We start from the raw sequence: 17,173 nt of genomic DNA, 5'->3' as shown, positions 1-17,173 counted from the left end.
TCTATAGTAAGGAGCATTTTATATAGCTTTGAAACTATGTGTTGAGGATAATGTGATGATGAGCACAGGGTTTCAAACGGAGTCAGTTGTCTCGTCATGCTGGATTTTTGCTTATGCGTTTTTATTTAGTGTGATATTTGCGCATGCAGAAACCAGGTTAGTGGTGTATCTCCCATTATTGCCGCTAGTTCTTCACATGGAACTACCTTATCTCCTGATAAAATGCTTTTAATTATATAGTCCTTCAGATGTGGGGCTTCCCCCGGTTTTGTGTTAACCTGTAGTGTAGAGGGCAGATCTGGATTTGCTATCAATGGCGTTAGTGGTGCAGGTCTAGTAGTGACATTTGGGTTGGTATTTATCAGAGCGTCCCACTGGGTAAAGAGCTCATCTAGTAATGGGAACTTCTTAATGATGTTTGGTCTATGTTTTGCCTGAAGCCAGGCCTACCAACCTACATTCTCTGTTTGCAATATTTCTCTATCTATTTGGATCCACTGCTTGGACCCAGAATTATGGCTCCAATCAATTATCCTTTGTATCAGTGTGGCCAGTCTGTATTTTTTTATGTCTGGTAGTCCCAGTCCCCCGTTATCTCTTGTCATGTGTAGTGTTTTCCTAGGAACCCTTGGTTTAATTCCATTCCAGATGAATTGCTCTATGTTATGTTGAATTTGGGAGAGGTAGTCTGTTGTCAATGTTATCGGTAATGTCTGTAGGATATAGAGTATACGGGGGAGCACATTCATTTTTATCACATGTATCCTTCCTACCCATGAGATGATTTTATTCTTCCATCTTGAGAGGTCGTTTGTTATTTCTTTTAGCAGTAGTCTGTAGTTTGTTGTGAGTAAGTCTTGTGTATTGCGTGTGATCAGTATTCCTAAGTATTTTAGTTGCGTCGGTTGATATTTGATGGGGCATGCTTTCCTTACCTCATTTAGTATATGTGTCGGGGCACTAATATTAAGCAGTTCCGATTTATTTAGGTTTAAGTGGAAGTTTGACAGCCTGCCATATTCTTCCAATTTTTTTAGTAGTGTTGGTAGTGACTTGTCTATGCTTGTTAGCGTTAGTAGCATGTCATCAGCGTACATTGCCAATTTGTATTCGCTCTCTTTAGTGTGCACACCTTTAATGTCCCCATTAGTTCTTATTTTACATGCTAGTACTTCTATTGAGATTGCAAATAAAATGGGCGAAAGGGGGCAGCCCTGCCTTGTGTCGTTACTGATTTTGAAAGGTTTGGAAAGGACTGAGTTAGCTTTAACTTTTGCTGTCGGATTAGAATACAACGAGAAGATCTTTCCTATAAAGTTTTCGCCTATGTTCATGCCCTGCAGGGTGGCCCTGAGAAAATCCCAGTCCACCCTGTCAAAGGCTTTTTCTGCGTCTGTTGAAACCAAAGCCAATTCTTGATGGGTATTCTGTGCTAGGGTAATTAGTTGTATTATTTTAAGGGTGTTGTCCCTTGCCTCCCTGCCTGGTATGAATCCCACCTGATCTGTGGCAATTAATTGTGGCAAGAAAGAATTTAACCTGTTCGCAAGAATTCTAGCATAAATCTTCATGTCAGTATTCAGCAGGGAGATGGGCCTGAAGTTCTCTGGTGTGTCTGGGGTCCTGCCTGGTTTTGGTAGCACCGTTATATGGGCCTCTAGCATCGAAGTTGGGAAACCCTTCGAACTGTCTACAGAATTGAAAATATGTACCAATTTTGGAGCTAATATATGAATATATTTTTTGTAGTACCTTGCGCTGAACCCATCTGGGCCTGGGCTTTTCCCTGCGGGTAGTGATTTAATTGCTATTTTTGTTTCTTTAATGTTGATTGGCGCATCAAGCGTTTGTGATTGGGCGTCGTCTAGCTTAGGTAAGTGTGCTTTATCAATGTAATAAGAAACGATTTGCTTTTTACTACTCTGCGCTTTATCTCTGTTTGTGTCTGCGGAGATGTTGTATAAAGATGAGTAGTATGTGCTAAACTCTTCCGCCAAAGATAAGCTGTCATGTTTGGTCTGTCCTGATTTGGTTTTTAGTTTGTGGATGTGTGTTTTGAGGCGTTTACGTTTCAACATTCTGGCAAGTAGTTTCCCTGCCTTATTACCCTGTTCATAGTATTTCTGTTGCAGTTTTAGTGTTTTATTTTGCTGATCTTTTTGTAGGAGTGTGTTAATCTCTAGTCTCACTTCTGTCAGTCGTAGGCCCAGTTCAGTGTCCTTTGGGTTTTGCTTATGGGAGGATTCTATATGCTGTAGTTCTGTAAGAAGGGTGTCATATTTAACTCTGTGTTGTTTGAGAAGGTTTGCTTTGTATTTTAATAGTTCCCTCCTTATGACGCATTTGTGTGCTTCCCATATGTTGACCCAAGTTGTATCTGGCGTTGTGTTTATTTGGAAGTACTCTATTAGTGTTTTTTCTATGTTGATTTGGATGAGGGGATGGTCTAGTAGACCGTCCTCCAGTCTCCATATATATGGAGTTACTGGACTATTGGGCCATATGATTTGGCACACAACTGGTGCATGATCTGACCATGTAGACGAGTGTATTGTCACGTTTTTGATAAGTGTAAGTCCTATGGAGTCTGTTAGGATGTAGTCTATTCTGGTGTATAGCTTGTGCGGATATGAGTAAAAGGTGTAATCCCGCGTTGTAGGGTTCAGTGTGCGCCATATGTCGTATAGTGCTAGAGATTGTATTTGGTTATTGATTTGTTTGATGTCTCTCTTTGGTAAATTTGTGGAACCTTCAGATGTGTCTAATTCTGGATTGAGAGGGGTATTGAAGTCTCCTCCTACAAACACTATGCCTTTTGCAACATCTAGGATTTTCCCTAATATTTTGCGCATAAATGTGGATTGCTGTCTGTTTGGGAAATAAGCATTGACAATAGTTATGGGCTGGCCATATAGGAGGCCTGCCAGTATGAGTAATCTCCCTTCTATATCTTTTTCTATCTGCTTTATTTCCAATGGGATGCTCTGTCTAATCAATATCCCCACCCCATTCTTTTTGGCCGGGCCAGAAGAGAAGTATGCTGTGGGATAGGTGGGATGGTGCCATTTTGGTTCTGTTCCCTTTTTGAAATGCGTCTCTTGCAGTAGGATTATGTCGCCCTTCTGTTTATGTAGGTCTGTTAAGATTATAGATCTTTTTTTTGAGGCGCATTGAACCCTTTTACATTTATTGTGGTCAGGTTTACAGGGTGTGTTAAGGTTGATTTGCACATTTTCCCTTGGTGGGTTGTGTGCTATAAACCTCTGTACTGTTATATTGTAGCTAGTAATTGGTTGACGCGGGTATCCGGGTAGTGTGTCTGTCTTATTTTCTTTTTGATGAGTGTTATTGTCTGTGTGGTTTTATGTACAGGATAGGTAGGGTTAGGGTGGGAGGGAAATAGAACAGTAGTGCAATTAACAATCTCAGTATCAAAGATCAATTATAAAACAATGCACTTTGAGAAAATATATATATTAAAGATGCTGTAAACAATCAATGTTAAATACTGTGTACACTAAGCAGAGTAACAGACAGTCTTCAACTTTCTTAAGTCTAATATAATAGTTGGAGGCTGTGGCCGTCTCCTCCAGTGGCACTCAGATAGGCATAAAATATCAATTATAATAGCAGGGTGTTATATTAAATCAACCAAGGTGTTTGTAAAGATCATATTTGTGTATAACCTTTAAACTAATTTCCTCTATGCCAGGTAATCATGTCAGAGAAAATAAATAAATAAGTTTTTGTATCACTAGGTAAACCAAACTTAGTTTGCAATTTCCCTTAGTGAAATTTAGTTTTAGCCTCGGATAGAGTTCAGGTTATAACATAACAAAACCCAATGAGGCTTATTAATCAATAAGGTAAACACAGAATATAGCAAGATAATAGAAATGTGGAAATAATGGCCTAACTAAATACTGACTAAATGAGAATGAGATATCAGGCATTAGCGTAACAATAAAGTGTGATAAAGTGGTTTAAGTATTGGTTCAATCTGACCTGTTACCGGTTGGAGTTTGGGAGAGGAGCCGGAGAGCTGCAGCGGTGAGAGTTCAGCGTGCACGCTGTGAGACACTGAGGTAGAGAGAGGACAGGTGACACGTCTGAGTAAGGGTTCAGGATGAGCTCGGAGCGCTTCGGCAGTTGCTTTACTTTCCACAGCGGTGGAACAAAGTTGTTTTCCAGGTGAAGGTATTTCCTTGAACAACGTGTAGGTAGGTTATCCGGAGATAAGGTTAAAGGCAGGAAGCTTGAGCAGCTTGTAGGGAAGCGGCATACTCAATTAACCAGCAAAGGTAGCTGGTTAGCAACATGTTTAAATAGGGCTAAACAGGAAGAGGAAGGATCCAATAACTGTCACAGGGAGTTGACCCTTACAGTGTTAAACTGCATTACATATAATTTTTTTTTTTTTTTTTTTTTAAATAAAACCTGTTGTTTCATTTTTTTAACGTTAATATGCATCACAAGAGAGAAACAGCTAGTGTCTTTGTTATACTTGTCTGTCCACTGTGGGCAAGCTTGGCTTCATGTGTTAGAGTCCTCTATGTAGTGGTATTTCTTATTGAAGGGGTCGTTTGCTGCAATGGAGTGTTTTTGTTGAAGTCTTCTTCATTTTGACCTACTGGCCTTTGTGCTCTCGTTGTTGTGCGATCTGAGGGTGTTGGAACTTGTATCTGTAGTATTTCACAGAACGTTGTGAGATCCTCCACATGGCGGAGTGTTGCTGACTTGTTCCCTTCGTGGCAGTGAGGCTCACTGGGAATCCCCAGCGATATGGAATTTTCTGGGATCTCAACACCGAGGTCACGAACTGCAGATCTCTACATTTTTGCAATGTGGTGGGGCTTAAGTCGGTGAATATTTGTATTGCTATTCCGGCGTGTGTGAGTTGGCTTTTCTGTCTGGCATGCCTCAGGACCTCCTCTTTATCTAGGAAGTTGAGAAATTTCACTATGATGTCTCTTGGTGGTGCTTTTGCAGGCGGTTTAGGTCTCAGCGCCCTATGGGCCCGTTCCAGTACTATATCAGGCGATGTATTGTTACCTTTCACTGTTCTGAAAAGATCCTGCAAGTAACCGGGTATTGCCGCTGGTAGTATACTCTCTGGCACCCCTCTGATTCTTAAATTATTGCGGTGCCCCCTATTGTCTAGATCTTCTACCTTTTCCATGAGGTTTTGTATGACCTCTTCTTGGTTATATGATAGTTGGGAAAGGTGTTGCAATGTTATGGCTTTCCTCTAGTGTAGAGACCTTACGCTCCACTTTCTTGATGTCTTTTTTAATTTCGTTGAACATGTCACGCATATCTGTCATTGCTGTTCTAATGTCATCTTTTGTTGCTAGCAGCATTAGATCTGATCTGATTAGATGATTTCCCCTGTTTTGTTTTCCTGTTGTGATTCTGTTGCTTGATCTTTTGTCTGTGCCATTTCTTCTGGTTGCTCTTTGTTCTGTGGTGCACTGTCTATTGGTTTTAAATACTGATTTATTTTTTTGCTTTAGTTGTAGTGTCTGGTTTTATTTTTTTTGCTGGCATGCCCAACAGTCTATCCTTTTCTTGTTTTGAGACCCAATGCTTTACTTTTCATGGGATTTATGGTTTGCAGTTTTTGTCTACCCAGTTGTTATGTCTGTTACTGCAGCATAAGTTGTGGTGAAAAGTCTGCTTGTCATACAAGTTATTGGGTTGTGTTGGCTTCTGTGTAAAAGCTGATAAAGATAAAGTTTGTGCCTTTTCAGTCTCTCCAATGTTTTGTTAATCCCTTGCTTGTTCACAGCTATTGTTTAATATATTATAGCTGATTTATATCTCTTTATGCCTCTCACTTTTCTTTCTTACTTGTATATTAACTTTTTATAGCCAAGTGGAGTATCTTTTGTGGCTGTGGTGTATGACGACCATATAGTTTAGATACGGTTTTGCCCCCTGTTATGCAGCTTTTCTTGCTGTTAGCGTGCCCAGAGTTTTTATTTATTTGTGAGAGAGGTGCATTTTGTACCTGTGTTTTCAGTTGTGGCTCCGTTTTTTCCCTCGCTGTCTTATTGATCTCCGGTGGTTTTGGGTAAAGCAGCAGGGCCTATCTCTCTTTGTGTCTCTCAGATGGCCGCCCTCGCGTTGTGCTAGTGGGTATTTACTTATCCCCTCTCTGTTCCAACTAATATCCGATGTGGCATCAAGTCACAATCGCTTATGAGGGGCTTGCTATTGACCGCACTTCGGTCCGTTGTATATGCTTATCTGTGTCTGCTCCCGGCATGTACCCACGTGGCAGCCGCAGCTCTGCAGGACTCACTGTGTCATGTCTCCTTGCGAGCCTCTCCGGCGTTCCGGTTTAGTAGTTGCTTTTAGTCTTGTTACGGTCTACTCTTGCTAGTGCACCCCTCTGCTAGTTATATTGCTCTTTAAGCCCTGCTTGTCTATTGATGAGTGCCAGCTTGGAGGATTAAAGCCTAAGAGCTATGCTAAGCTGCGGCCATTACTCTCTGCGGCCAAGCTCCGCCCCTCATAAATTTAGTTTTTTATACAGTCTGAGTATCAATTAAATCTTTTAGAATTATACATTTCATATAGATGAATTTCTAACTTCTCTTTTTAAGACCAAGATTTAATTTCTTATATGCTTTCAGCAAAAGATGTCTCTCTGTTTTTCTCCTGCTATTTTCCATTTGAGACGTATATCTGAGCTTCATGTATTTGGAACTCAGTAGGGGACACTTAACACTTAGATAATAAGGGCTATCTCCTCTCAGTATGTTTGTATATTCCATTATCAGTTCAGACTGAGCGACTGGTTCTTCAGATAGGAAAACTCTTTACACAGCCTCCTTTGAAATGGATAATTGGGACATTCTGGCTTGTAATGTGTATTCTAGTCACAGCTGGGTGGGGGGTTGTGCTACCCAGCCCAGACCATCTGGCATTGATAACTGTAATTTATAGTAAATAAAACTGATGCATCCAGTTTCATATATAATGAACCCTTTGGTCTTATCATGTATAAATAATATACAGTATCTATATTAATTAATAACACTCACAGATATCCTGACAGTTGGTTCTTTCTGGCATTATTATTTGAGATGTGTGACCGACCTTTTCAGATGTCATCATGGTTCCTAGGGTCCCTGTGGACTCAGAACCGTAGATTTCCATTCCTTTGGAGTCTGGAGATGTAATTGACTTCCGGAGGTCTAGTATCTGGGGGACGATTTAAGTCTTCTCTTGTGGTATCTTCGGATGACGACTCTGTGGCCTAGTCGCATTCCTTTTGTGGTGGCGATGTTTCCTTCCCTCCCATCTTGGGTTGGGTCATTTGTTCTGGAAGTGTGGGCATGTCGTCCTTCCTTTTCTCAGTGTTTCGTTTTCTATAGTACATAGAGTGCAGGGCCTCCCTGCCTCTCTACCAGGAGCTGCGAGGCTCCCATTGTTATCCCGTTTCAAGGATGTCAGGAGACCGATCCTGCAATGATTTCTGGAGACTGTCCTCTTCTCAAGATAAGAACTGCCCCTTGTCATCCCATGGTCTTTAGACTCTCGGATGCTAGCTGTCGATCTTATTGCAGATTTAGCCCTTCGGGCTTAAGGATAGAAGGTCTGAGGTCAGTTAGTCTTTTTGCCTGTCTGGGGTCAGGAAATTGACCATTTATCTTCTCCAGCGTGTGGGTCAGGTCGTTAGGCCTGTCTACATGGATTACCTTGCGATCCAAGGGTACTGGTCGCCCATTTGCTAAGCCGGTCGGGAGTCTTTTTTTACAGACTCTTGGGTTTGTGGGTGCTGCTTGGTTCTTTACATCTAAGGACTTTAGATGGTGGAAGGTAATGTCCGGGGGCGCTCCTAACCATAGGAGACGAATTCTGGGCTCCTCAGGGTCTTTAGCTCTTCAGATTGGTTCCATTTTCGAGGACTCTGGTTTAGGGCCATGTCTCTTGCCTGAAACGGGTATGGATGGTCCTGCTTAACCTTAGGGTTTGGTTCTCCCACGTGTCCCTTTGGAGGGGGTGGGGGTTTCTGACTCATGGGAGATTAATATCAGCCTGAGGCTTCAGTTTGAGGTTTTTTGACGGGTCCCTACTTGCCTGCCGGGGCATCTGATGCTTCCTGTTAGACTACACTTGCTGTACCAACTGGACTGACAATATAGGGATTTTGTCTCTATTGGTAGGGTGGTTACCGTCGCTTAATCCTCTTTTTCTCACCTAGGGTGGGGAAGGGGTTCTTACGTTTTCTCCTTGATTTGGAGGTATCTCCAGTATCAGTGAAGGGCCCGTCGGTCCTTGTTTTTCTCGCCTCGTAGGGTTTTTCCCTCTCTTGCGTTCTCAAGAACTGGCTGTGGCTCAACACACAAGCAAGCAGTGTAGTATGCACAGAGTCACAGGTTCAAATACCCACACAACTCTTTTAAGCAGAATGCCTACCAGACCTTTAAAGTTGAATTCTGTTTGCAGAATGCTGTGGGTCAGAGTGCTTTCTTCCCTTGAAGAGTGTGTCTCTTATGGAAGGCTGCAGTGTAGGGGTGCTTGGACCCGAGCATGAGGTTCCTGTCATGGTTCAGGGTAGCATGCCACATTTTTAGTAGCAGCCAGAGTTCTACTCTGGGGTTTCGATTCCTCGTCAATCCATTTTTTTTTTCTTCTGAAAGTTTTAGACTCTTGTCGTCTGTCTTTCACTAGCCTTGGGCTGGGACCATTATCCTGGAAGGAAGGCCGGGGATTAGTCTGCTTTTGCAGTATGGACCATTTACTTGTTTTGCTTCTGTCCTCCCCTTTGATGGGGGGACTCTTAGTGCCGATCTTTATTCTGGTGTCGGCGGCTGCTACCTGGTTGGATAACTCCTTGACTTCTGGAATTTTTTGGTTGGGAGCTGTTGTTGAGATTTTTCAGCATTTCTTGGTTGGATGAGTCCCACGATGGCTTAGGACAGCTTGCTGCCTGTTGATTAGTCATCGCGAGTTTTGCTCATAGGTGGTTCTGTGATCCCTTGCTTGTCTAGCCTGACTAATTTTGACTTGGGTATTGTTTTCCCAAAAGTAATGAATGCAACTGTGGACTCCTCCCGTTTAAGAAGAAAAACATAAATTATGCTTACCTGATAATTTTCTTTTCTTCTGACGGGAAGAGTCCACAGCTCCCACCCGCGTTTTATCTATGGGGTGGCAGCACATTTTTGTTCTTCTGGCACCTTTTTTAACCCTGATATTTGAGGGAAGTCGGGAGGTATTTAAAGCCTTTGGCTGTGGGATGTCTTTGCCTCCTCCTGGTGGCGAGGTTCTGAATTCCCAAAAGTAATGAATGCAGCTGTGGACTTTTCCCGTCAGAAGAAAAGAAAATTTATGTTTTTCGGTGCGCGTGTGTCGGGGTGTGCGGGTGCACTCATTTTGACGCTTTTTTGGCATTTTGAAATTCACATTTATTTGGATACTTCCATCTATAGCTATGATTCCAGGAGGGGGGTATTATGCACTCATTCCATAGAGCTTTTGTTTTTTGGGGTTATTATTTCTGTGTGTGTTCACTAGGAAATCTTCAGAATCTGTCCCTAATCCTCCTTTGGAAGCTCATATTTCTGTAATAAATGTGTTTGTTGTACGCAGGCTGAGATCTCCCCTCCTTCATACTTATGTTGGTCCTGCCTTATTTTTTTGATGCATTCAGACCAATTTTATTCTGTACTTGCATCCAAGTATATTATTGCTCCTTCTATTATAGGAAGGTCCCACTCCTGGCATTAAGAAGTTTTATTTAAGCTACAGTGTTTGAAATATTGGAAGTAATTCCGCATTCAAGTAAACATAAAAGGTCAGAACACAATATGTAATATTCCTGTGTCTCGAGGCTAATGAGGCTTCTGAAGGTGAGTTGTTTTCTGATGATCAGGGGCCTGTCTTTGATTCAGAGCCTGCTTTGTCCTCCTTTTTTTCTTTATGATTGATTACACTTGTGCTTTATTAAAGGAAGTTTCTGTTTCTGAAGAGGGTTCTACCAGTCGTTTTAAATTCTTATTTTCGTCTTAAATGGGGAGAGTCCACAGCTGCATTCATTACTTTTGGGAATTCAGGTCCTGGCCAAAGTCAAAGACACCCCAGCTTAAGACTTAAATAACTCCCCCACTTCCCTCATCTCCCAGTTATTCTTTGCCTTTCGTCGGAGGTTGGCAGAGAAGTGTCGGAAGATTCAAGATAGTCTCTTATGGAGGGTAGTACTCTTCGGAATAGGACTGGAGTTTTAAGTAGTCCTGTCGGCCTTCTCAGTGAGAGCATGGATGAAAGTTAGAGTCCAGAGATGCATGGAGAGTCTTTCTGCAAAACCATCCTGATTCATATTAACAGCTCCTTAGCAATCAGCGTTGACGAGTTTCGTTGCCTGCTTTATTCACTCAAGTCCATGTCAGAAGAGAGGCTACTATCTGTCACACTTGAAGGGCCGTGTTCCGTTCCATGGGGTAGATTCTGGTAAGATCGTTTAATTTTACTTGGATATGTGAAATATAATGTAAACAAAGTCAGGCTCTCAGTGGGACTCCTTTATCTTATGGAGTTGAGGGTTAATATCTCCTGAGGGGGGTTATTGAACCCCCCTGTTCAATCCCCCCCTAACAATTATTTCCAAATTTCTTTTGTTGATGCTTTCTACTCTGCGCTTAGCTGATGTGCGTTAGATTCGATTCCACTCGAGCTAATGGGGCCTAATTATCACTGTGCGAGCGGACATGATCCGATAAGATGAACATAAGAAGATGGTCGTAGCTGCACCAACAAATTTAAAGGGCCACTGTGTTTTCTGTCATATATATATATATATATATAATGTATAAGGGCAGCGTTTAAACCTTTTTGCATTTATTTATCTTGCATAAAAATGTAAAGTGAAATGTGTAAACTAGTAAAGGTGTATCCGTGGTATCCTTGTGGCCTGACTGATGAACATCAGTAGGAAGTATCCGACAACGAGCGTTAGTATGACGTGCACAACCTATACTGGTATGTTGGTTAACATTTAGATTTAAACGTTTTTTACCATGGAAATGTTTAATCACAGTGTAATCTCTAGCTCTCAAATCAATCAGAAAGTGCAATAATTAGACGTAACATTTTAATTCAGGTATTAGGGCCGGTTATACCTACACAGGAAAATATTTGTTCTGTGTTTTTCAGGGAGACTTTGTGGCTGGGAAGTATCGCTGCCTCCTGTGTGACAAAGAATTCATCTCCGAAAGTGGAGTAAAATATCACATTAACTCCATGCATGCTGAGGTAAGCTAGCACCCAGTAAAGATACCTTGATAAGTGCAAAGTGAATTTTAACCCCTACAGTGCCTCGCCCATCACTGTCACAAGCTGGATCTTTATGTTACAAACACGTGACATTAACTGATTACATTAAAGTGATGGTAAATTTGATCAATTTTGTAACACTTTTTAATAGTACGCTATATGAGCAATGAAACTGCTAACTTCTTTTTTTTTATATAGTGCAATATTTATTTTTTATTATGTTTTTCTTAATCCTGCCTCGTTATTAAACTTCCTCCGCCACCCTCCATTCCTTAGTACAGCTAGTGTGCGACGTTGAGAGCGGGTGGGAATAATGCGCGCTCCCAAGTTTCTTAAAACCATGCATGCACAATCCACTGTCCGCTGCTTACAATTCTCTATTGGCTGAAACTGGTGTAAGCATGGCTTCCCTTTAATGAGAATAGCACAAGCGTGACACCAGAATTTGCACAAAGTAAGGAAGAAGAGAGAATAACTAGCACAGGTACATGATGTATTGATGCCTAAAGGCATGCATTCAAATTGGCTGTGAATAAAAAGGTCATAAAAAAATGCGCATCTGACACGATAATCAGTACAATGGGAATATCGCTAATATCGTCTATCATATGCAAAGCTAAAGAAATTGAAGAATGAAACTTAAATTAATTTTGGCAAATATTTCCATGCTGGTTTGCAGTTAGATTGTTTACCATCACATAAAAACTTTATTTAACATTTGTCTAAAAAAATACCAATAAAAAAAATGTGAGCACCACCGATGTAGGAAGGGGAGGTACAACGCATTTCACACAGTGGGTAAATCTTCTGTTTGACGTTTATGAGCACCAGGGCCCAATACATTGCAAGACATTTGTTAAATAAATTGGCACAAAGGGCATTGATTCAAAAATGACTTAAAGGAGCAGCAAGCACTTTAAGATTGTAATATCATTTTTTTAGATATATGTAGTAAAACAGCTTTGTGATATGCTTTTATTTATTTTCTCCCCTGTAATTTACATCTGCTAATTAATTATACTTTAATGTTGTCAACTAGAACGACACACAAGCCTAACCCTACCACATATCTGTCCCTAATTGGCTTCACCGGAGATGATGTAAACTATAAATATTTTGCTAATGTAATGACCGTGGCTGGCAGTGCCTATTTTAGTAGCAAGTCCTTATTAGCTTCTCCATATGAGGCGAGTGGCGGCTGGAGTTTGGCTTTTGAAAAACATTTGAAGAAAATAAGGTGATATTTTTAGATTTGCCCACTATGGTAATTTACTGCAAGTTATAGGATAATAATGTAATAAAAAGCTTTAGTTATTTTATGCTTTACTAGCGTTTAATTTAGTTAGTAAAAGTCCCCTGGAGTGTTTGTATTACTCAGCCTTGTACAGCTTTGTTGTAACCACGTGCACAGCAGTAAAAGTCTCCTGTAGGTGAGTGTTAGTATTACTCAGTCCTCAGCCTTGTACAGATTTGTTGTAACCACGTGCACAGCAGTAAAAGTCCCCTGGAGTGTTTGTATTACTCAGCCTTGTACAGCTTTGTTGTAACCACGTGCACAGCAGTAAAAGTCTCCTGTAGGTGAGTGTTAGTATTACTCAGTCCTCAGCCTTGTACAGATTTTTTGTAACCACGTGCACAGCAGTAAAAGTCCCCTGGAGTGTTTGTATTACTCAGCCTTGTACAGATTTGTTGTAACCACGTGCACAGCAGTAAAAGTCCCCTGGAGTGTTTTTATTACTCAGCCTTGTACAGATTTGTTGTAACCACGTGCACAGCAGTAAATGTCCCCTGGAGTGTTTGTATTACTCAGCCTTGTACAGATTTGTTGTAACCACGTGCACAGCAGTAAAAGTCCCCTGGAGTGTTTGTATTACTCAGCCTTGTACAGATTTGTTGTAACCACGTGCACAGCAGTAAAAGTCCCCTGGAGTGTTTGTATTACTCAGCCTTGTACAGATTTGTTGTAACCACGTGCACAGCAGTAAAAGTCTCCTGTAGGTGAGTGTTAGTATTACTCAGTCCTCAGCCTTGTACAGATTTGTTGTAACCACGTGCACAGCAGTAAAAGTCCCCTGGAGTGTTTGTATTACTCAGCCTTGTACAGATTTGTTGTAACCACGTGCACAGCAGTAAAAGTCCCCTGGAGTGTTTTTATTACTCAGCCTTGTACAGATTTGTTGTAACCACGTGCACAGCAGTAAATGTCCCCTGGAGTGTTTGTATTACTCAGCCTTGTACAGATTTGTTGTAACCACGTGCACAGCAGTAAAAGTCCCCTGGAGTGTTTGTATTACTCAGCCTTGTACAGATTTGTTGTAACCACGTGCACAGCAGTAAAAGTCCCCTGGAGTGTTTGTATTACTCAGCCTTGTACAGATTTGTTGTAACCACGTGCACAGCAGTAAAAGTCCCCTGGAGTGTTTGTATTACTCAGCCTTGTACAGCTTTGTTGCAACCACGTGCACAGCAGTAAAAGTCTCCTGTAGGTGAGTGTTAGTATTACTCAGTCCTCAGCCTTGTACAGATTTGTTGTTACCACGTGCACAGCAGTAAAAGTCCCCTGGAGTGTTAGTATTACTCAGCCTTGTACAGATTTGTTGCAACCACGTGCACAGCAGTAAAAGTCCCCTGGAGTGTTTGTATTACTCAGCCTTGTACAGATTTGTTGCAACCACGTGCACAGCAGTAAAAGTCTCCTGTAGGTGAGTGTTTGTATTACTCAGACCTCAGCCTTGTACAGATTTGTTGTAACCACGTGCACAGCAGTAAAAGTCTCCTGTAGGTGAGTGTTTGTATTACTCAGACCTCAGCCTTGTACAGATTTGTTGTAACCACGTGCACAGCAGTAAAAGTCTCCTGTAGGTGAGTGTTTGTATTACTCAGCCTTGTACAGATTTGTTGTAACCACGTGCACAGCAGTAAAAGTCTCCTGTAGGTGAGTGTTTGTATTACTCAGCCTTGTACAGATTTGTTGCAACCACGTGCACAGCAGTAAAAGTCTCCTGTAGGTGAGTGTTTGTATTACTCAGAACTCAGCCTTGTACAGATTAGTTGTAACCACGTGCACAGTTGGGGCTGACACCTTTCATGATCTAGCATGTATATGTCATACCATTGGGCTTTAATTATCTTATTTTACATTGTGCTTAATCTTCTCTCTAGGACTGGTTTGTTGTCAACTCCAAAGCTAATAGAACCCTGCAAAAACTTCTGAAATCTCCAGCAGAGAAGGGAAAAAAATTACAGAAAAAAAGGACCTGCTCAGGAAAGATGAAAATCCGTAAACCAGTGACAACGCTGCCTGACTCGTCTGAGAGCCCCGTGATGGAGGGAGGAGATGAGCAACAGGAAGGGCCATGTTTAGGCAAAGAGGATCCTGGCCCCCTGAGCAGCAGCTTGGAGGAGAACGCAGAAAGCAGTCAAGAAATTGCACGGCAGGAACCCAAACCTTCAACCAGCCGTGCCAGGAAGCCAATTCTAAAGCGAAGCCTAAGTCCAACCTTGATTCAAAGTCCTGCAAAGTCATGCACAGCAGAACAGTCTGTTGCTTCTCGGGGAAAAAGGGCTAAGAGGCTCAGGCCTGTGAAAGTGGGACACCAGCTGGTTTTATGATGACTGTCCTGACCCTTCTTGTTCATGTGAATATTGTCTTTGTTTTGTTTACTTCTGTTTAATCCCATCACTTGCTCTGGTTCATTAGCACAGGGTCCGTTATCTAGTGGCACATAGCACATTCTCAACCATCTCCAGTCCTAGAACCACTAATATTTGTTCTGTGTTTACTGGTCTAGTACAATGGGCACAAATTAAAGAGATATGAGTACTGACTAAATACATTAAACTCCTTGGTGCCTCAGCAGAAAGATCACATCAATCCACAAAAGCAAACATTTTTTTTTCTCTTTTTTTTCTCTTAGTCAAAACTCTTTTTTTTGGCTTTGTTAAGCAGCCTTGTAAGTCGTTTGCTTTTTCCACTCTGAACCCCTCTAGATCAGGGGACCTCAGGGACCACTAAACTCACAATTTTGAATCCGGCGGACCACTAACATGATTTTTTTTTTAAAAAAAGGTACAAACCTCTATAATGTATGTATGTATATATATATATATATGTATGTGTGGGGGGAAAAGAATTATGTTAAAAAGGACCACAAGACTTCCAAGTTACCTCCCTAGTTAGGAATTATTCAAAACTACTTATGATCATGGACAGACATTGGAGTCATAAATTTAGTTTATATCAGAAAGCTCTCAATATGGATGTGAGTTAACCCCGACTGATGTTACTGGCAATTACTATAATACTGGTGGGATATGGCTGATCTGCTGGATGGCAATTAATAATAATTAATTAATATTTAATTAAAAAAAAGAAGATGGAGGGGAGGAAGACAAACAGCAATGTAAGTCCATCTGAAGGAATTAGGAAAACTACTACAAAGAGACAGGTTAAGGGAAGAAAATAAATGAAATATGAGAAAAATGTTTTTCTTTTTTTATATACTTTAATTCCACTATTTCAAGCCAAGCGTATACCAACTTCTGCTGGCTTTAGAATGGAAGCATCTTCCTCTGAGCAGTGCGCTGGGCTGGAGGAGTTAAAAATGCAATCTAGCTACTCAAGTTGCGCAGTTCTACGCAACGTGCGTAGGGAGATTGTAATTTAACTCCTCCTCTGTCGGTTTTCACTGATGTCCAGCCAGGCACTGTAGGGAGTTGCGGCACGACGGGGATGACACCATCCTAGGAGATCAATTCCTGCTTGATGGTGTCAAGGACCATCAACATCTTCCTGTGGACCACCAGTTGGCGACCGCTGCTCTAGATACACCATAAGTGCTGCTACTTTGATCTAATCACTCCCAGCCGTATCAGGGATACCATAGATAAGTTGAGGTCTCCTTCATTCAGGGTTCCTTGTATCCCTGAGCATTTCCTTTACTTCTAGTGATGCTATGGACTATGGTAATCTCCGTGGAACCACATGGTCCTGTTGGAACATTTTTTCACTTGTACTGATTTTGTGTTGCTCTTCACCTCTTGTCCAATTGATCTGTTCCTCCGGTTACATTTGTGGAGTTAATCATGTTTTATATTTTGTTATAGACTTGGCTGAGAGTTATTTGTTTTCCTCTGTATTCCCTGTTATGGATTTATGTATCATGTTGTTTTACATTTATTATTTCTTTTCCTGCAAAGTTTTTTATTTTAATGAATGTATTATAGTTTCTTTTTCCTGAAAGCCGTGTTTTCTCTCTATATTTCTAGCCCTAGTTTGCTGCTTTCCAGCAAAGCATCCGAAGGAATCGGGGGACAGGACTAATAAGGGGGAGTATAGAGTTATCATAGTCTGAAAAGCCTGACAATATTCTTCTAGAGCTCAGACAAGGTGACAGCAAAGCATCTGATGGAATCGCGGTACAGGCAAGACTGATGGGGACATGACTAATAAGGGAGTATAGAGTTATCATAGTCTGAAAAGCCTGACAATATTCTTCTGGAGCTCAGACAAGGTGACAGCAAAGCATCTGATGGAATCGCGGTACAGGCAAGACTGATGGGGACAGGACTAATAAGGGAGTATAGAGTTATCATAGTCTGAAAAGCCTGACAATATTCTTCTGGAGCTCAGACAAGGTGACAGCAAAGCATCTGATGGAATCGCGGTACAGGCAAGACTGATGGGGACAGGACTAATAAGGGAGTATAGAGTTATCATAGTCTGAAAAGCCTGACAATATTCTTCTAGAGCTCAGACAAGGTGACAGCAAAGCATCTGATGGAATCGCGGTACAGGCAAGACTGATGGGGACAGGGCTAATAAGGGAGTATAGAGTTATCATAGTCTGAAAAGCCTGACAATATTCTTCTGGAGCTCAGACAAGGTGAC

The 17,173-nt window shown here is 41.4% G+C and overlaps 1 protein-coding gene across 1 annotated transcript in view; it reads left to right on the top strand.

Moving 5' to 3' along the window:
* Positions 1-16,525, top strand: part of ZNF512 (zinc finger protein 512) — a 139,794-nt gene extending 123,269 nt beyond the window's left edge. The window contains exons 10-11 of the mRNA XM_053710981.1: positions 11,164-11,262; positions 14,446-16,525. Coding sequence (XP_053566956.1) covers positions 11,164-11,262; positions 14,446-14,895 — 549 coding nt within the window. The 3' untranslated portion in view covers positions 14,896-16,525. The remainder of the gene's footprint in view (positions 1-11,163; positions 11,263-14,445) is intronic.
* The last annotated feature ends 648 nt before the right edge of the window (positions 16,526-17,173 follow it).

Source organism: Bombina bombina, chromosome 4, assembly GCF_027579735.1.
Source record: "Bombina bombina isolate aBomBom1 chromosome 4, aBomBom1.pri, whole genome shotgun sequence".
Lineage (NCBI taxonomy): Eukaryota > Metazoa > Chordata > Amphibia > Anura > Bombinatoridae > Bombina > Bombina bombina.
The sequence above is the reverse complement of the archived record's forward strand: the minus strand, read 5'-3'. Positions and strand labels throughout refer to the sequence as shown.